A 21,601-nucleotide genomic window follows, 5' to 3' on the forward strand; every position below is an offset into this window, starting at 1 on the left:
GAACATATTAAATACGATGTGGGCGGTTTTGACAGTTTTGATTGGAGTGCATTCGGTACTGTGTATACATATTCGACGGTGTCCAGAGAGGTCAATTGGTCTTCTCGAATGGAGTGACCCTTTGAACTGGGATAGTGGACAGGTAAAGCATGTCGTTTTCCTCAGGGTTTGTAGTGTAAGACTCTGTAATTGTGTACAGCTCTTGATTAGTATAAACTTCCCATACAAACCATGCCATTTGCAATGCCTCCTCCCATTCAAAATAGAGAATTTTTATCCCGCAAAGATAAATCCGGATTCCCTTTATAGTGCATGTTTCTTCATCTTTTTGTTACATTTTTAACTTAAATTATGTTTTTCTCTATTTTGCAATTTTTCAATATATTGTTTATATAAACAATAGTTTTCAAAATTGTTTCTCCTTCACTACAGCAACCAACCCCCCCTTCTCACAATCGATTCCCCTTGACTATAGAATTGAATGCTTTCCCGTACAAGTACTCTAGTGGGGTTGACTTTTTTATTATCGGAATCAAGGAATTAAGAAAATATTAATATAAATTGTGTAAAATAAGTTCAATTTCATTTCATTGAAATGCATCGCAAATAATTTTTTCAAGGGCAAATAACTTACCAAAAGCAATTATCGAACATTACTTTGATAAATGATCAGTGATCCAAAGATCAAATAACAGTCATTTCATATAGAGAAAATAATATAATAAAAAGTATAGACAGATCAGTGAGCGGCGTTTCATCTGTTTGTTTCAATTTTACCTATTTCGTTTATTATTGAAATTCCTGAAACAGGAGATTTTTGTCTAACATTTCTTTACTGATAATTTTAACCGCCATTAAAAGAAAAGCTGTTAACCAAATTATACGGCAAACGCGATGACTTTTCATTCCGAATTGTCAATTTTCCTTTCATTTTTGCAACATTCCTTCAACACATGCGTATGGACTTTCCATATCACAACCCATACGTTATGCCAGAGCATGCCGTAACCATGCGGACTTTTTGAATAGAGGTAAACTTATTTCAGTTAGGCTTCTGGTACAGGGTTTTGTTGCTACAAGATTGAAGTCATCACCTAAATAAGTTTTATGGTCGTCAGCACAAACTCTTGGATCGTTACGGTGTGTCCATATGCACCATAAAACCGATTTTTTCAACCTGTCTTAGTTTTCCTTTCCTCTTTCGTCTTCCAAGGACTTGATTTTTTATGAGCAGCCCAGCGGGTGTTTTTAGAAAAGCAGAGAATACTTACATGGTCTATGCTTCCAGTTTTCAGTGGATTCCGAGTCACTTACTTTTGTTACTTTGTATGTATTATTTTAATTACTTCATGTTCTTAGATGTGCTTGCCTATTTTCCATGTCTGGTTTTTGTTCCTTGATTGCATTCTATTGATTTTTGCAAGAACCGTGGTTACCTTGATTACTCTTTTATTTGACCACCAGAAACCCGGGTTTAATTACAACTTTAAGCTATATACAAGCATTCATAAAACCTAATAAGAGTATAAGACGCAAGTTGCTAATATTTTGAATAATAAGGGCTCATAGTACAGGTTTCTTTAATTATATAATGATAGAATACATAGTTGGTTCTGTTTCGGTTTTCTTATTTATTCTTTGTCTATTTTATGTATTAAAACCAAACTAAAGACAGACAAAAGTTCTGAAAAGACTGCAATCTTCAAATAAGAAAAGAACACTATATATATATTTAAAAAAATGCTAGGGTATGAAATATTTTCTTGTGTTCATAATTTTGCATCCCTTTAAGTCATTCAAGTGTTTACAAAAAAAAACAGTTTTTTTTTAAATTGTGAAGATGCTTATTTCTAGGTTCCTTATGAAATGGATGACGTGATAATTGACAAGCCGTTTTTACTTGACATCGATCCACCACCCTTGCACAGTATCATCATAAAACCAGAGGGATATTTGGTTTGGGGCAAAAAACTTACCCAGCTCAAAGTTCACTGGATCAAAGTTGAAGGAGAAATGCATATCGGCGGAAAAGACTGTCTTTATCAAGGAAATACACGCGTTACATTTCTAGGTGAATTACAAAGTTTTTGGCCTAAATTGACTGTACAAAAATGTATATCAATCCACCTTGATCAGCAATAATTGCACATACATCGCTGCTCCGTAAGATGTATATATTTGATTTTCATGCTGCCGATGAGCAACTTCTCCTTAAAAAAAACACGTGAACAACATATTGAAATTTGCAATATATATGATTTGATTCTTGTAATTAATAACTAATTCAAACAACCCACACTGGTCTGACACCATATAATAGAACATCTTTGTGATAGATTTGGCTTCCTATTTCGATAGTTTTTGTTTTGAGTACTTCTTGTATGCAATGAATTTTTGGATTTAAATCTTCCTGTGTAGTTGATTATAATGCTTCTGGTAAGATGCTACTCATTGAAACACGAGTACAGCATAGTAATGTGCATTACAAATGATTGGTATTTTTATTCTATTCATGTCACATTTTGAAATAAAGTGAAATATATTTACACTCTCGTTAATTCTGACGTTATATTTCGTGTCGGAAGTAATCAAAAGTAGTTAGCAGGAATATCAAAAAAATATTATAGCGTCAGTCTGTGTAAGATTCAGGCAGTGGTTGAAACTTGGTATGAAAAGACCCACCATTTTGAAAGTGTAATATGACTATTTACTCGATCAGAATCAAGGAAAAAAGACACGGATTTCCATATCATTTTGGTTTGTTGAGTTATACTTTGACTGAAATACACTGAAAGGATCATTTCAATGGCAGATAACTGTCAAAATCCTCGTTTTTCTGGCATTCCATTTCTTAACATGCAGAGATCAAATATTGTTTTTTTTTAAATAGAGAATTTATCCTTAAGTGAAATTATATTGTCAAATCGGTGGGTTTTTGCCATGCATGTTTCTCACTTTTTCTTTGAAAACAACACTCTCTTTATATTCTAAATAATTTACATAAAACATATATATATGTAGAATTTTAGAATTTCGTTAGGTGCAAAAGTACAAATAATTGTAGAGAATGTAGTTAATTGCTATACAATTTAAGGGAAAAAACTATTTTAGGTGATATTGCACAGATGGATGAGTTTGGTTTTGACAAGGGTTTGTATGTGGTAGACGGAGGAAAACTTGAAATACATGGCGAGAGAAAATTGCCCTGGACAAAACTTACCGAAACAGCATACAGACCTTTGATATCACGTGACACAGCTGTGGTTGATAAAATTGTAAGTATTTTTATTATGTACAAAGAATGAATGAATGAATGAATGTTGTGTGATAAATGAGCTTTTATTCAACAATTTCAAGGAGGTATACAAAGAAAGGGTAAGGGACATGACTTTTGAAATCAGTGATTTATTTATATCATATTCAATTTTACCAAAGCCTTTCAAGCTTTCATTTGAATCAGAATGAAATCAATCCTAGTAACTTTGATGCTTACATGAAATTGATGAAAAATTGTGAATACAAACGTTCCGATGATTTGAAAGAGTTATGTTCCTTACCCTAGGTTTTTCTCATTAAGTGTAATTTCAGATTTTAACACAAACTTTTTTTCTTGAACATGGAAGGCGATATTCTAGCATATATTACGTATGTTAGGTCTAGTGAATTGTTTCTGTGAAATATGTAATATTTAGTCTTTTATACAGGCTCATTTTTAAACAAACGAATCTAGCACTATGAGCATACTAGATTATCAATTCAAGAGACAAACCATAATGAAACATCTGCACATCTTTTAATGAAGACATAATATTTCTGTGATTTGCTTTATTTTGAATTCGACTAAATGTAGACCAGAAGAACTGAATTTTTTGAGAAATCATGTTAAATTCAAAATAATTTAAGTTTGGAGATTGATGTGTATGTTATCCACATTTTCATTGATCAAAAAATAAATTATGTATGCTTTTATCAATTGTAAATACAATTTTCTCTACAGCTTGTACACAGTACCTTTTAGTGTAACACAATAAGTTGTTAAGCATTACCACTCAATTGTTTAAAAATGAAAATGAACAACAACAAGGCTTTGATACAAGGACCAACCGTCATAAAACTAAAAATAGATCTAAAGCATGCCTCTCTTTAGCTTTACAAAGTTCAAAACAAATGTGTTCATTATAGAATACAAATAGTGTACCCTGGGATGAGAAGGCTTTACTCGTTTACCACATTGACCCGATTTCCGGTGTGCTTGTATCAGAAGAATATTTTGAATTCTCTACGACAGCAAATAACGCAGATAATGCAATGGCAAATTTCAAATCGTATACTGATGGTGAGTTATTCTTCGTTGTACTTTATAGTTCTGTTATTATTTTAATGATTGATTGATCATCATTGGTTAAAAGAAAATAATTTTAAGGATGGGGATATATTCTTATCTAATTAACCCCGATTGTGTTGTAGACAGACATACCGAGTGTGCTTCATATAAGCATGTACCAAGAAAGCTTAAAGTGTTTTTGACAATTAATAGCATGTACATGAAGGGCTTGGTTGGTTAATAGTTATGATATGCTTGCATGATATACTATTAACCATGATTTTTTTTTCTTTGTGAGCTGTTAATAGCTACTGATCGACTTTTGTATTATCATTGAAACCACTAGGGGAATCAGGGATGCTTATTTAATTCGGTATTCGTTTTATACAATTATAATATAAATAGAATTTATTTGATGAATATGTCAAAGAGACAACAACCCAACCAGGATGAAAAATGTCAGATGAAGACCACCAATGGGTGTTCAATTAATGACGATCCTCACTCCACAGAGAAGGCTGAAGTAGAAGCCATAAATATGAGACATAACAGTATGAACAATGTTATAAGTTTGATTCCTTCGCTATTTTTGCAAATAAACGCCATTTTGCCTAAATATTTACATTTCCCTTCAAGCAATACCCGACGGTGATATCATAGCTATTGCTGTACTGAAAAAGATAGACAAGAGTAAGCGACTGGATTTGTCAGTATTTGAGAACCAAGTTGCTATGCTAGGTTTTGGAAGCCCTGATGCCGAAACCGCAGTTCGAGGTTTGACACACCCTGAAGCCTATGCTTTCTTAACCAAGAAAGGTAAATAAGTATACATGGCATATCAGAGCTAAAATTGTAATTGTATAAAATTTTTACTAGTCCATTTCATATACCCTACTTTGACTTCGTTTTTTTAAAGATTTTAAGTTAAGGGAAGTAATTTTCTACATTTTTTGTAATCCGATAGACTGGTTTACTGTTAAATTTAGTAAATGTGCAGCAGTAGACTTAAAATTCAAATATCTAATTTATTAGCCGCGGAGAGTACTAAATACTTTTAAAATATTAATTTCAAACCATTCAGGAACTTACCGAAGCGAAGAATGTTTACCATTATCCCTTATCCCCAATGAGACCGCCAACCAGGTTGGTGTGTGTACGTAGGTTAAGTTCCTTTCAAAAACTTGCTAATATGATTTAATTCCGTAAATATGAAAAAGGACTATTTAGCATTTAAAATGTTTTTCTTATAAATATAAATATTACTTGAATCTGTTTTGTTGCTAATACTAAGTAAGCACGTTTTGTAAAAGGTCTTATATATATATATATGTTTTGTTCATCCCAAAAAAAAGTGTACAGACCCTGTTTTTATTTATTTATTAAAAAGAGGAAACAGCTATGACAAAAATCCAGGTCATAAATTCCATGACTTTCCAAATTTCAATAAGATGCCATATCTATATATAGCATATAATTTTGCAGTAATAATATCTCCGAAAATTAATACTTGGGTAAACTGTAGTGAGTATATTTGTAGGCAGTACGGGTTCTACAACTGAGACAGTTGTAAAGGGTTCATCAGTTTCGGATGCGCGTGCAACTCAAGTTTTTGATGACGTCAGAGTTTCTGTCAGGTCATACGTTTTACAAAATGACAACAAAAGGAATTTTGTTCAATTAATCGTGACAAAAGGAGTTGATAATTTGCACCCAAAACTTACTTTATTGGACGATGTAACATCTTGGAAAGAAGGTGAGTATAAAAACCTAGAGAATTTTTTTTTAATGTTTAAGATGATAGGTGTTTTAATTGAAATGAAGATATTAAGAATCTAACAACGCTAAGAATGCAAGACAGTAATTCAGTAATTTGTTGTTGTCTTGTTTTTGTTTTTTGTTTTTGTGTTTATGTTTTTTTATGTTTGTGTTTTTGTTTTTATTTGTCACTTGATATTAAGATTAATGTATGCCACTTTTGTCTGAGTATAGTGTGTTACGTGTAATCTGCAATGAATGAATGAAAGACATGGCTATATCTCTACCAATTTTATAAATATAAATATAAAATGTACATTGCAGGAGACGAAGTCGTTGTTGCTTCTACTGATTTTGATCTTAAGCAAGCAGAAACAAGGAAAATAATCAAATGCACGGAATGTGGTGTGAATCAAATAAGGCTTAGCGGTAGGTGTCTCACAGAAGATAAATCAAATTAGACTTAGCGGTAGGTGTCTCAGTGAAGATAAATAAAATAAGGCTTAGCGGTAGGTTTCTCAGTAAAGATTTAGGTTAATTCAAAGTTAATTTTACCGTCAAAATTTCTGGAATAAAAGACATAGAAATAGTAGAAGTTATATCGGGTTGGCACAATTCCCACATATCTACTTTTAAATGTGTTATTTTGCTTTCCATGTTTGCAGCCCATGAACCATAGGTTGCTACTAACGTAAATTAATTAAAATTTACGTTTCCACGAAACTTGTAGAAGTCGGACAACTTTAAATTTTCGACTGCGTTTGGTGGCGATTTTTTTCCTGATTTTGTTTGGACTATTGAGCTTTATATATATACAAAGTTTTGTCAAATTCTGATCAGCAGTTTTCGAGATATATGATTTCCGGAGTAAAAAAATGGATATGTCCAGTCCGGCGGCTATTTTGAAAAAAAGGCGGCATCTGGAAATATTTTTTTTCAACTTTCTGCATCCATCGAAGGGTAATTCTGATTCCTGCAAAGTTTTAACTCAATCAGACCAGCCACTTTTGAGAAAAAGGGCGGACACTTCAGCATATTTTTTATAACCGGAGAATTAAAATAATAACAAGTGATACTGTGTTTGCAAGCAAAACACGGAAGTCACCAAAACCGGCAAATCTTCGAATTTAGACAAAAACTGAAGCCGCCATTGAAATTAGAATGTCATGTTTACCCTAGATTTCCATTTTCATTGAAATCCCACAATGTTCACATTTCGCCTATTTTGGCGGCCATTTTGAACAAAATGGCGGCTTTTTGACACATTCTGAAGCCGCCATTGAATTCAGGATGTAATATTTACCCTAGATATCAAATTTTATTTAAATCAAACAATGTTGAAATTTTGGCGATTTTGGCGGCCATTTTGAAAAAAAATGGCGGCTTTCTGAAATTTTTTTCCCGCCTATGATGTCGACAAATTAGAAACAGCATTTTGAGGTATTTTCATATATCTAATGAGTTCCACTAATTTCATACAATTTTTGTTTCATTTTTCCGGGTTTTGTTTTGGCGGCCATTTTGAAATCGGCAGTCATTTTGAAATTCCGGAAGTAGCATGCACACCCCCTGAGCATGCTTGGTTTTTTAGCCAAGTCTGGTATGAATCAAATAAACGGTCTCTCCGGACATTTCAAGAAACGGAGCAAAAACAATAAGTCGCAAAACTTTCTTTTGGCGACTTAATAAAAAATAATAATAATAATAATAATAATAATAATAAGAAGAAGAAGAAGAAGAAGAAGAAGAAGAAGAAGAAGAAGAAGAAGAAACACAGTAAAAACAATAAGCCACCGCCACTTCGTGGTCGACGACTTAATAAAAAACATTATTATCCTAGGTTTAAAGGGTTTATTTTTATTCTACCGTTAACTGGATTTCTTTCTCTTTTAACCAATAACCCTGCAGTAGCGTAATACTCCAGTTTACAAAACTACAATATTTGTTTGTTATTTAACATAACATTAACCGCCTCAGTTGTCTCAGGGTAGTGTCCTCCACTCGAGTACGAGAGATCGTGAGTTCGATCCCCGATCAAATCACACCAAATTTATAGTCAATGCCTTTCCGTCAAACCCGCATTATTTAAGGAGATAAAGTAACGACTTCCTATCTCAAGGTCAGAAGTATGTATCCGAGTTCAGTTGCATGCCTACCTGCAGACAATTACTTCGCATTTAAGACCCGACTCAGCGTGTCGATTTAGTACAAAGCCGTGTCTGTTAAATTGGTCAATTATACTCACCCAGAAATATATAAATTATTTGGCGAAGGACTTTAATCCATAATCAATCAATCAACCGATTCTATGTAATTGACTGTTTCCTACGTTCATTTATATCATATATTTGTATTTTTATCATGATTTGCTAATTATTGTTATAAATAGTGTTAATATAAGTATTAGCTTGTTGTTTTGTGTTGTTCCTAGTAACGAGAGAAATGTCTTAAAAATTAGTTTAGATTCTATGGTCCCATTACAATTGCAATTCCCGGCTTTTGGTGACAAAACATTAGCAATCCTATATCTAAACAAAATAAAATGTACTTTTATTTCCCAGGATGTTTTTTTTAAACTGTCTTCTGAGTTTAATCGTTTCTTTTTAGATACGCTGGACTACACTCATTATGGAGAAATCTATAAAAATACTGATATGAGGGCCGAAGTAGGGTTATTATCCAGGAATATAAGGTTTGATTCTGAAGCAGCCTCCGATGGTAATGAATATGGGGGTCATCTCAAAGTAAGTTTTTTTAGTTCGTCTCTGTTGTTCGTTATTTTAATGATCCCAGGAACAATTCAAATCTTTAGATTACACTCGAATTTAAATGTATAATGTACTTACATCGTACAAATAGTGTCATTAATGAAAGCCGCATTTATTTAAAATCTTTCACAAAAAAAAAACTTAAAGTTTAATAGTTTGTATAAATGGGGCGCAATGTATTGAAGGTCTACTAAAAGGAAAATGTCGCTATTCACAACATTTCAATAAACAATGAATAACATGATGTCAACTTTCATCTACTATATTCATATTTTGGAAGTGTCTGTTTAACTCCGACTGAATAGTACTCATACGCTTTAAGCCACTATGTAACAGAGAGGTCACTATAACACTTGAGTTAAACACATCATTTCAATTTAAAATACCAAGACCTAGTCAGGAACGTATTATCGTGTTCTACTTGATTCTTACTAAATATGAGTTCGACAATTCCGCCTTTGCTTTATTTAATTACCAATGACTTAATTTAACAAAGAGTTTTGTATTTATTATATTCATATCATACATATAACGCCTTCATTAAAAACTTATAGTTCACTAAAGACTTTGAAGCTGTTAATATTGAAGGCGCAGAATTTGTTAACCTTGGGACGGCACGTGTCCTTGGTAAGTAGAACGGGTTTATCTGAAGTGTTCCTTATGCTATTGCTTTATGTCAATTTCATTCAGTTTGAATATATCATTTTTTTCGCAACCATTTTCAAAATTAGAAAAAAACTTCGGGAGATTGCCTCTCGAAGATAGTGTATAATACACCCTAAACCTTAAGATAGGTTTTATCATTTTAGATATTCACTTAAACTATTTATATACAAGGTCAATTTTATACTACAAAACTGAATATCATATTTCTCATGCTACTGGTAAGGGCTGTAAAAGAGACTTTAAATAGAAGAAGCTGGTTGTACCCGATTGGGGAGTGTGTTTAAATAAAATCATAACCTTCTTTTCGGCATCTTTTCTTTTAAAACCAAATAATAATAATCACTATGCCAATATTCAACAGGAAGATACTCAATTCATTTCCATATGTGTGGTGATGTTGACGGGAGGCAGTATATCAGAGAAAATTCAATCCATGATTCGTTCACTAGATGTGTTACTGTTCATGGAACTCATAATGCACAAGTATGCAGGAAAATTATGGATCAAATGACTGAACAAACAATCATTTAAAAAGCTTGTATTCAAAATTATTCACGCATCTCACGAAATCATACATGATACCACAATTAGCACATGTTTAATCCTACATTTAAAGGAAAATTAAATTAATGTGAATAACAGTATTTGAATTCGAAAGAAAGAGATGCAGAAATAAGGACAGAAACATCATACACAGAAACGTCTTGTATCATGTTATTTTTATCATTGCCTACTTTTCTGCAGTAAATACGAAGCACACAAATGTAATGACAGTAAAGAAAATTTTTTTTTTAAAAAACACAAACTAAAAAAGAGACCTATATACAACGAAAAAAGGGAAAGTTTTTCGTGAACTGAAGGAAAAAGGAAATTCAGGAATTGATATTTTCCCCATGTTTTGTAGATCATAGACAACGTTTGCGTTAACACCAAGGGGCACTCGTACTTTTTAGAGGACGGAGCTGAGAAATTTACAGTCTTTAATGGAAATCTTGGTCTCGGAACAGACTATGGATCTCTCATTCTTAGTGACATTGAGTGAGATTTTTTATTTTTTGTATTTGTTTTTATTTACCGTAGTTTGTCAATTCTCGGGTCTTTATGTAAGGTATTTGTCTGTGAATATATATTGGTTCCTGTGTTAAGACGTATTGATGATATCTCTTAAGGAGAACAACGAGTATACAAAGACAAACATATTTTTTGAAAATCTTCAGATGTTTTTCGTAAATGGATACACAGAATAAAAACTACAAAACAGAATAGTTCAATGTTATTTTTACTCAGCTATAGACTAACTCAGTATATACTTGCTTGATACAAGTACACACGAAATATACTGCGCTGGTATAAATAAATACAATACGTAGTATGAATATGAGCCGATGAGCTCATTAACCAAACGGTCAATCCCTCAATATTTGTGAACAAATGGTGTACACCTATTTTTACTTACTTTTATGTTTGAAAAGAAAATATGATCAACGTCTTCCTTGATTTGATTTTTTCTTAAACGGTAGCATTTCAAGTAGGCCAAATAATGTGAGCCTTGTTTATAATAATATTTAAGAGAACCAACAACATTCTGGGTAACCAATCCAAACACTTTCATGAGAAACAACGTGGCAGCTGGAAGTGTGGTGAGTGCATTATTTAACCAAAAATATACAATCGAGTCTGCATAATGTAATTAATTTTGGCAGCGTGTACGAAACATTTTTATTTTTTGGGACCTTCATATTGTTTGCATAATTGCAAACTATATGTTTCAGTTTTATATGGAACAACGTGACAGCTTGTAATGTGCTAGATAATAATCATATCAAAAGATTACCGAGTATTTGTAAGGAAAATTTGGGAATAGCGTCTTAGTGTGAGAAAAATGGTTTTTATTCACATTTGTCATTTCCTGTGTGAAAACTTCATTTGATGTGAATGATTGCAAACCTTTGTAATTAATTTTACATGCAAGTATGAGAACTGTTGAAAAAAGTATATCAAACACAATGAACTACAGGCTGTTTTGTTGTGCATTGGGAACAGAATGGAACATTTTACTTAAATATTGAAATAATAAAGGCTATATGCTGTTTGAAGTATTTATTTTGCCTTTTTTCATCGCTAGATTATGAAATTGTTTTTTTATTTCCAGAGATTTACATATCTCTAAGAATAAAAGGCTGCACGTATAACTTAGTTTTTGTAGTTTTTTAGAATAATTTTTTAACCTGATTTTAATTATTTTAATCATACTTTCGACCTCTGAAATTAATACCACTGCATTGATAACTCGCTAATATTTAGTGGTAATCAGTATTCATATTGCCAATGACAAACCACCGCATAATGATAGTCTGTTGGTGTAACTTTTTAACCTAATTTTTGATGATCTAATAGCTGCCTTATTACTCTAATTAATTACCATGGCTTTGATCATCCACTTATATTGAATAGTATTTAGTATACATATTGCCAATAACAACTACCGCTTTGAACCAACGAATTCACTACTTGTAATTCTTTCGTCAAATTTCACTAATTGTTTATTTTTTCTTACAGGCCAACGGATTTTGGTACGTTTATCCAGATGAACCTCTTGGTCTTTCAACAGGATTAGGAGATATGCTGGAACATGAGGCAAGATACACACCTGTGCCTGAATTTGTAAATAATGTCGCTCACTCTAACGGGAAGGTTAGTGATTAACAATATAACCCATGATATCTATGTAATAAAATAAGACATCAACCAATAATTCAAAGTAATTGTCATGTATTAAAACACGTTCAGTTTAACGTGTCATGGATTTGGAGGCGAATCAAAAATTGTGTTTATACTTGTTATCATGTCTTAAAAGTTTTGAAACGAATATCGAATAACTTAATAATATTTGGTATTTTTGTATTTATTTTTGTCTGTTTTTTTTGTAAGAGTAATCAAGGGAACCAAGGTTATAGCGGTAATCAAAAGAACGTAATCCAGGGACAAAGACCAGACATGGAAAACAGACATACACAAAGAACATAAAGTAACTAAAATCATACATACAAAGTAACAAAAGTAAATGAGCAACTCGGACTCCACTAAAAACTGGGAGCATGGACCAGGTGCACCGGTAGGGTAAGCGTCCTCTGCTTTTCTAGAATCAACCGCCAATTTGCTCATAAAAAGTCAAGTCCGGGGTAGACAAACGAGGAAAGGAAACCTATGACCCGTTGAATACATCAGTTTTCATGGTGCTGATGGATACACCGTAACGATCCACCAGTTCATGATGACGACCATAAAACTTCTGTAGTGATGACTTCAGTCTTGTAGCAATATAACCCTGTTCCAGAAGCCTATTTGTTAGAGTTCTAGCGCGATACAAAAAGTATTTTATTGCAAAATAGCACACATCTTGAAAGTACAATTTACAATATACAATATACGAAAACAATCAAAGGGTTTTGGCATCAAGCTTGTTCAAGCTTTAACCTTTTCCCTTTCAACTTGATTTACTTGTACCATAATGTGAAAAAAAGTTGATAAATGCTATTTGTATTAAGATAGAATACAATAATGTTTTGAACAACAATTATAGCTCAAAGAATTGACATTAGGTAAGAAAAGAAGTGGTAATATATAAAGAAAAATAAAAACTACTTATAATAAAATAACACAAAAAAGAATACATAAGAAACACACAAAACACACACAAACAAACAAAAACAAAACCAAAGATAAAGAAACAAAAAAATAAGGATACTAAATGTTTCATATTAACAAGTCTAATCTGTAAATCTTTTGCTTTTCAATATTAACTTTGTACAGTTCATTTGTTTGTATGGTTTGTTTTATTTCGATCAACAGTTTGGTCTCAACATGGATTTCATTTTAAAACCAGATGGAAAAACAACTGGGTACAATCACTGGGTCGGAAAAGAAGATCCAAAAATGCATGCGCTCTTTAAAAATTCTACAAACAAAAGGACAGATATTGAGGGATTTACAGGTAAGAAATGTAACTAAACTTAAAATCATCATCTTTCTTCTGACAAAGTAAATGAAATTAGGCAAATAAAGAGTGAATTGTAAGAAGCAAATAAAAAATGTGGAAACAAGGGTAACCTTAATTACAGAATATTTTAGATTTTAAATTACAAAGAAGATGGAGAAAAGAAAAGGCAAAGCACAAATGTCATGGTGACACCAAAAAGGCAAAACACAAATGTCATGGTGACACAAAAAAAGGCAAAGCACAAATGTCACCCAAAACAAGAACTATCTTCAAAAGCCAACGTATAGTGTCGCTTTGTTAACACCAAATCTGATTAAGATCTTATTTGGTGAACTGCATGATCGCTGTACTACATGTATGTTTCGTATTTTAATTAATTATTGGTTCAACAAGTAAACTATTTCCAATTATTCAATATATAAATTAAAAATTATACAATGTATAAAAATGATCGAAAATATTTCGGACACCAATATCCCAAATGAAGCCTAACATTTCACGGTTGTTACTACATTTGTGAGGTTGTAAGCTACATCGGTTAGGTTGCCATGGTTAAGCATCATGAATGTCATGTCATGTCAAAGCGAACTCAATACCGGCTACGTCGGAAAAACTCATTCAAAGTAAAAATGATATAAGCATGTAAAATCGAATAATTACAATTGGGAAGTATTGTTTGTTTTTCGAGCCTTAAATAGCAAGAATGTAACCTTAAGAAATAAACGTGCAGCCTCCCTAAACACCACATTGTTGCACACAAATGGAAAATTCAAAAGATTCAAAATATTAGAATTGAAATATAAATTACATAATGATCCAAATTTGATTACAAGGCGTATTGTTCCCTCCATGTTTAAGGTATAAATCTAATTAAATTATATTGCATTTATTTAATTTTTCATTTTCTGTACTTTTAAGGTTTTAAAAATTCCGAGCGACACACTTGGATAAGATGTGGCCTTCTTTATATGCATGATAGCTCGTGAGTAACAAACATCTTATACAAATGTATACATTAGCATCCCATAATTGTCTGTAAGGCTAACAAAACAAGCAAAAAAAGGGTATGTAGGAAGGGAAATTATTTTATTTTTCAAAATTATTTTACATTGAGTTAATGGAGAAACAATCTAGACTTTAACATTGCTTGAGCCAAAATGGTCATAAAATTTTAGGGTAGACACAAACAACTTGCCAATGGGTAGGTATGGTAGTAGGAAACAGATATATTTTTGGGGGTCTAAGCCTTGAAATTTTAAACGTGTAATAGTTGTTTTCAGCTTACCAAACAAGAAAACTACAGTTGTGAGTCAAAATTGAAAGTAAGAATTGGTGCATTTTGGATAATAAGTAAATATTTATAAACTCATACTACATATAGGCAGATTACAAAGATATTTATGTCTTGGTCAATTTGTTGATTAGAGGTCTTAAACGTTACACGTGTTGGAATTTATCGGAGCAATAACTAGTCTTTCTTCATGCTTTCTTATCACATTCATAAATAGAAAAAGGAGCAGACATGATGAACGCATCAAATGCACCATCGTTGTTGTTACATTATAACACTCTGTTTTATCCGGTCCAAAACAAAACAAAAAAAAAACGAAAAAGATCAAAGTGTCAAAACATTATGTGTCAATGTGGCACTAATGATCTTCCATATGTTCTGGCTGAATTATATAGGTTCTACTTGTTCTGATTTGTACCTCATGTGCCTTTTCATGGTTTTTAGAATTGTAGATGATATATCACAAGAGGAACTATGTTCTTTTCTTTTTCTTCCTTTTAGGTTTGCTGAAAGTGCTACTGGGACTGTTTTAATCAGGTAAACATGAATGAAAAACGCATAAATTGTATATCTTAATAACCAAGGAAGCATTTTGCAGTGATTTACAATTATTTTGTCCACCTGCCTGTTTGTATGAAAAATAAATAGTACATATGAAAGCAAGATATTTAGTCACATATATGTATGTAAATATGCGTGATGTTTGCAAGAAGAGATCTTGCAATACATGCACAATGATAAATGTGTCAATGTTTAAGAAGAAGCAGGGTATTCTCATCGGTTGATGATATTGTTTTCTAATTTCTATTATTCTTTTTTTCGCTTAAATTTTGTTCATACATAGTAACGAAAAGTGGCCCAATATTTAAATTAATATTTAAGAATTTCTTTTCTAATGTTTGTTTATGTAATCTAATGTTACCCTTAAAGCACTGAATGCTTTTATTTGAATTCGTAGCAAGTTTTAAATATCTCCTATTCAAAGAGTAATCAAGGAAACCAAGGTTATAGCGGTAATCAAAACGATGCAATCCAGGGACAAAGACCAAACATGGAAAACAGTCAAACACAACAAAGAACATAAAGTAACTTAAATCATACACACAAAGCAACAAAAGCAAATGACCAACTCGAACTACACTAAAAACTGGGAGCATGGACCAGGTGCACCGGTAGTGTAAGTGTCCTCTGCTTTTCTAGAAACACCCGCCGAGTTGCTAATAAAAAGTCAAGTCTGGGGTAGACGAGAAAGGAAAGGAAAACTATGACACATTGAACAAATCAGTTTTCACGGCGCAGATGGATACACCGTAACTATCCAATGATGACGATGACTTCAATCTTGTAGCAATATAACCCTGCTCCAAAAGCCTATTTGTTAGAATTCTAGAGCGATACAAAAAGTCTGCGAAGTCTCGGCAAGCTCTGTCATAACGTATGAGTTGTGATATGAACAATCCATACGCAGGTGCTGAAGGGATGTTGCCGCAAATGAAAGGAAAGTTGACAATTTTGAATAAAGTCATAATGTTTATCGTAAAGTTTGATCAATAGTTTTCCTATACCATCGATTTCTAAGTGGAGGTCAAGATCAAAATTACATAAGCTTCATATATTTTTCTCCGGTTGCCGTCATCTCAAAAAAACTTGTAGGTGATACCGTATAGCGGGTTATTTTCGCGGGGCTAAATTTTCGCGATTTTGACGGCCAAACGTCTGGATGTATTTTCGTGGTTTTTTTTCCGCGGACTGAAGAGGTGTGACAAAATATTTTCGCGGTTGAACTCCTAAGCGAGTCTTCAATATTGTACTCTCTTGTGATGTTTGCTACAGGATGACCAAGGACAATGAAGCATTCTTTTACGACAATGTTGTTATAGGACTCTCTGATAACATTGGAGAACCCTTTGTTTATGAGGGCCAGTATAAAGATCGATCTTATCCTATTCCTAGTAAACCGTGAGTACGGGTATCTGATTAAATTGTAAACCGTAAGTGACTAATCCCTCTAAACAGACTCCATTAAACATTAGTATGTATTACTAAGCTCGTCAGTTAATCAGATTACTTACTTTCATTTGTCTTTGAAACTGTAACGTATTACGTACTGAATCATAAATTTAAATTCTTCTCACCACTATATTGAACTTTTATTAAGTGATTCGATGAATAAAATTAAATGTTTCTTGAAATTGCTGACTAGTAAGTAAACTACTATTTGTAAACCGTTTCTGTCTACAAAATTATCAACAAAAATTCAACCTGAACAAAAACAAGACGCTTACTTTGTAACAACAGCTAGGAAAATTCCTTTAATCTCAAAGAACATGAAGAGTAATGAATATGTGTTCATGGTGGTAATTAATATATCATATATCATATGGCTCGTTAACTTCATGATGATGGTGACAGACATTTGATGTATAGATACTTATTCTTCGAAAGTTTTTTTGCGTATTTCAATAATTTGAAACATAATTACGAGACAATTAAACAATCGGAAAAATGTTTTGATGAGACTTTGGTAGAGAACAAAGCAATAAAATGCAATTGTTGAGCGAAAAGAAATTGTGACTGATGTGTTAAAAATAAGGAATTTACTTTTAATCTTTATCTTAAACCGGTATTTTTTTTTCAAAATCTAAACCTCTATTTCAGTGATTACCCACAGATTGGATGGGAAGTTCTGAAGAAACCAGATTTTGTTGAAAATGTTTGGTTTCATGGTTTCCCTAGTAATCGGGAGTATTCTATGGGAGCTATTGGATTCAGAATAAACAGTAAACTCAGAACCTCACCACAGCACAAGTTTTCAAATGTAGAATTCAGTTTTGATGATGTGAGACTTCAATAAATTGTGTAGTTTCAAGTTTCATTTTTCGTACCAATTTAAAGCAAGAAACTAATCCAGCATTGGACAATAACAGCATTTAATCAAGTATTCTAGTTGTGATTTTCTGTTGCATTACAAATTGGTGTCGGCTTATCAACACTCACGTCATGATTCGATAAAATGTCTGTCATCGACTCCGTATATTAGAATAACTTCTTAACTTGATATCCTACAGGCACATTCAGATCAACGTTCTTGATTTTACTGACAAAAATATCTATATACCTCTATATCTTCTCTTTCTCAGCCAAGAGAGGGTAACCGAGTAATCAACTATCCCTATGGCCATCCGTACTTTACCGACGAAGATGGCGATGAGAACGAGAGCTTTACCGACCTAGACGGTTCCGTGACGGGAGTGCAGCATAGAACCACGGTCGTTCTACCACATCCGTTCCATTTAACATCTCAGTGTCTTGTCAGGGAGAATTGGCACATGGCAATATGCAATCAACAGTACGCAACTGTAAGTATATTAGGTATTATTTTGACTTATATTTGGGGACTGGTTTTTTTATGTTGACAAGGACAAGTTCGCGGAATACAAACTGTATTACATGTAACAAAATTAGGACAAATGTGTTAATATTGTAGAATTATGATGATTTTGCCCAAACATGTTCTGCAACGGCTGTAGTTCTTAAGTGTATTGTTTTATTATTATTGTTCGTATAATCAATATATTCCTAGTAAAGGAGTGTTTTTACATTTTTTGTTTTCAACTTTTCTTTGCTTGCTTATGGATCAGATTAGTGTTCGGTAATTTGTTGTTACACTTTTTTGCACCATTTAATATGAATTTGTAATGAATTGAAATGTGCCCCATACACTATAAAAGTGAGCTTGACGGTTACAGATAAGAGTAAACTATGGTAAGAACATTGACGAAGATGAGATAAACTCCGACACAGAGGGTATTGAGACGTCGACCAATAATCTTATAATGGCCAGAGATGACTTTCCCGATACAGCATTCCAGGAACATGACATCGGAACTCAGGCGCCATTCGTCGTCATAACTGGCGGAAGTCAAAGCTACTCAATGCGGTTTACAGAAACATGGCCAGATCAACCAATCAAACTATTTGGTTTGGGAATTACCAAGTATGTTATATTCTAAATATATAGATTAAAATTAATACACTAATTAAAATGGGTCTATATGGGGATTTGTTTATAGGAACAACTTTTCATACTAAGTAAAACCGTCTAAACCGAACACTGAATAATTTTAAAACCTGTTAAAAATACACTTTTTAATGGCTCTTTATATCAATTAAAGTGTATTTTAAACCTTGATTAACCAAACGATCATCTAAACCTAACCAATTGTAAAGTCTAAAATGAGTTCGATTTAGACAGGTTTCACGGTTTAATTGTAATCAAGGGAACCAAGGTTACAGCGTTAATCAAACGAATGTAATCCAGGGACAAAGACCAATCATGGAAGAGTAATCAAGGGGACCAAGGTTATAGTGGTAATCAGAAGAATGCAATTCAGGGACAAAGACTAAACATGGAAGAGTAATCAAGCGAACCAAGGTTATAGTGTAATCAAAAGAATGTAATCCAGGGACAAAGACCAAACATGGAAAACAGGCGTACACAACAAAGAACATAAAGTAACTAAAATTATACATACAAAGTAAAAATAGCAAATGACCAACTCGAACTCCACTAAAACTGGGAGCAGAGATCAGGTGCACCGGTAGGATATGCGTCCTCTGCTTTTCTGAAAACACTCGCCGAGTTGCTCATAAAAAGTCTAGTCCGGGGTGGACGAAAGGGGAAAAGAAGACTACGACACGTTGAACGAATCAGTTTTTCATGGCGCCGATGGATACACCGTAACGATCCACGAGTTCATGATGACGACCATAAAACTTTTGTAGTGATGACTTCAATCTTGTAGCAATATAACCCTGCTCCAGAAGCCTATTTGTTAGAATTCAAAGTCTGCGAAGTCTCGGCAAGCTCTGTCATAACGTATGAGTTGTGATATGAACTCTCCACATGCAGGTGCTGAAGGGATGTTGCCACAGATGAATGGAAAGTTGACGATTTTAAATGAAAAGTGATCACGTTTGTAGTAAAGTTTGGTCAATAGTTTTCCTTTACCATCGATTTCTAAGTGTAGGTCAAGATATGAGGCTGACTTCATAGTGTCTGCAGTATCTTTTATCTCAAATTCTTTGGGGTAGATGCGGTGTATCAAATCCCAAAATTAGCTGTATATAGGATTGTTTAAAGATAATACGTCATCTATATAGAGGAAACTGAGATGTATGTAATGCATTTTTTATAACTTTGATATAAAAGCTGGATATTACCAATTGACCTTACGACCTTACGGGATAATCATATGAAAGATTTTAACATGTTTCGGGTTTGAAAACCCGACTTTTAAAATCCGGGTCAATAAATACATTTAACCATAAGTTTCTTTGACCAACTTGTTTGTTTTAAATAATACTCTTAAATTTCTAAACAAGTTAATATTTTTTGTAAGTGACTGTTGAAAAAAGAAGAACAAGAAAAGAATAATGGTTGCATCTTATTTTGAAAGAACTTGTCCAAATCCAGAAAAAAAACTCCAAATGTTGATTTTTCAACTTCTTCAATACACACACAAGAATAGCTTAGGCAAATAAAAACAGAGGATTGTGCATATTGCCTTTTTTTTCAAAAGGAAGGGGATTTAAATTTTGTTGTTCTTCTTTTTTTTCTTGTTAGGGTAGCATTCATCATTTTGAATAGCCATGTGATGTTTTCATGGTTTTGTAACAACAAAAAAAAACTCAGTTTCAATTATAATCTTTTGAAATTTAAATTTGTCAAAGATCAATATACATTTCTATTTAATTTAGAAAGAATATCTGATTAAAAATGAGTGATCATTAGGACGCGTCCCAGTTTATAATTTCAATTGTGTTTTGACTTCAAATGTAAGTCGTGATACACAAATATGCATGAGGCACAGTAAATACCCTTCGACATGTAATACTGCAATACTACGCAGTAAATTTGATTTCGAGACCGTCTTTTATTTCTATGGCCATTTCTATTTCTCTTAATTAACTATAGCGTTTGTTTTCATTGTCGTAGGTCAGAGTTCGTTCAGGTTGGAATGTGTGTACCTAAACACGCCACCATTGTTGATATGACTCGCAATTACCCTACGGAACTGAACTCGGAGATTGAATGGCAGAGAGTCGATACGCTGGAGGAACTTGATAATGATTTTCAAGGCAATAAATTCTTCCATGATCAAAGCATCGGGTAGGGTTTTGTTTTTACATCAATATTATGTCTGATTTTAATTCGACATTTCAGTTGCATGTGTGTGTGTGTGTGTGTGTGTGTGACAAGCACAAAGCAATACACAGCAAGTGCACAATTGTTCGATTTCTCCACAAGAACTGCTTAAAACACGATATTTATGACAAAAATATCATTTGGCTCAATATCTTTAAACATCATAGAAGGTGATTATTGACTCGGAAACTGGGAGGTATAAATATTACGAAGTTCAAATGAAATGCTGAAAGTGCATGCAATAGTTTTTAAATTTCCATATTTATGGAGCAATGGCTTCACGAAATTCGTTTTAATATTACAAAATACATTCTTCGTTCACCAGATATCTTGCGTTTGAACTGAGACATGAATATGATCAGTCTGTAGATTCACCTGACGAGTGTCCACAAGATAAATGTCTATTGATAACACTAGAACTGAACCTACAAAATGCCGATCCAGTGGACGTAAACTGTTTTCCGCTTATTTACGATGTAAGTATGAAAAAATGTATATTCCATATCAATTTTAGCGACTCGGGTAAACTCACTCATATTCGTGTGGAAACATTTCTATTAAGGATCATTCATTGCGTTTAAATGGGAAC

The 21,601-nt window shown here is 33.0% G+C and overlaps 2 protein-coding genes across 3 annotated transcripts in view; one reads left to right on the forward strand and one right to left on the reverse strand.

Moving 5' to 3' along the window:
• Nucleotides 1–21,601, forward strand: part of LOC148620407 (cell surface hyaluronidase CEMIP2-like) — a 26,308-nt gene continuing 4,707 nt past the window's right edge. Inside the window, exons 1-22 of the mRNA XM_088581263.1 lie at nt 1–142; nt 1,855–2,071; nt 3,112–3,275; nt 4,183–4,336; nt 4,961–5,140; nt 5,862–6,077; nt 6,404–6,508; nt 8,687–8,823; nt 9,402–9,474; nt 9,875–9,996; nt 10,418–10,551; nt 11,084–11,153; nt 12,073–12,207; nt 13,366–13,507; nt 14,432–14,495; nt 15,306–15,341; nt 16,638–16,763; nt 17,463–17,643; nt 17,945–18,163; nt 18,554–18,801; nt 20,803–20,976; nt 21,338–21,488. Of these exons, the coding sequence (XP_088437389.1) occupies nt 17–142; nt 1,855–2,071; nt 3,112–3,275; nt 4,183–4,336; nt 4,961–5,140; nt 5,862–6,077; nt 6,404–6,508; nt 8,687–8,823; nt 9,402–9,474; nt 9,875–9,996; nt 10,418–10,551; nt 11,084–11,153; nt 12,073–12,207; nt 13,366–13,507; nt 14,432–14,495; nt 15,306–15,341; nt 16,638–16,763; nt 17,463–17,643; nt 17,945–18,163; nt 18,554–18,801; nt 20,803–20,976; nt 21,338–21,488 (3,174 nt within the window). The 5' untranslated portion in view covers nt 1–16. The remainder of the gene's footprint in view (nt 143–1,854; nt 2,072–3,111; nt 3,276–4,182; nt 4,337–4,960; nt 5,141–5,861; nt 6,078–6,403; nt 6,509–8,686; nt 8,824–9,401; nt 9,475–9,874; nt 9,997–10,417; nt 10,552–11,083; nt 11,154–12,072; nt 12,208–13,365; nt 13,508–14,431; nt 14,496–15,305; nt 15,342–16,637; nt 16,764–17,462; nt 17,644–17,944; nt 18,164–18,553; nt 18,802–20,802; nt 20,977–21,337; nt 21,489–21,601) is intronic.
• Nucleotides 18,028–21,601, reverse strand: part of LOC148620408 (uncharacterized) — a 19,039-nt gene continuing 15,465 nt past the window's right edge. For both annotated transcript variants that reach the window (XM_088581273.1, XM_088581274.1), the window contains exon 6: nt 18,028–18,161. The gene's annotated coding sequence lies outside the window, so the exon portion shown is untranslated. The remainder of the gene's footprint in view (nt 18,162–21,601) is intronic.

This window comes from Perna viridis, chromosome 4 (genome assembly GCF_037379345.1).
Source record: "Perna viridis isolate PV_CMFRI_1.1 ecotype Kerala chromosome 4, ASM3737934v1, whole genome shotgun sequence".
Classification (NCBI taxonomy): Eukaryota; Metazoa; Mollusca; class Bivalvia; order Mytilida; family Mytilidae; genus Perna; species Perna viridis.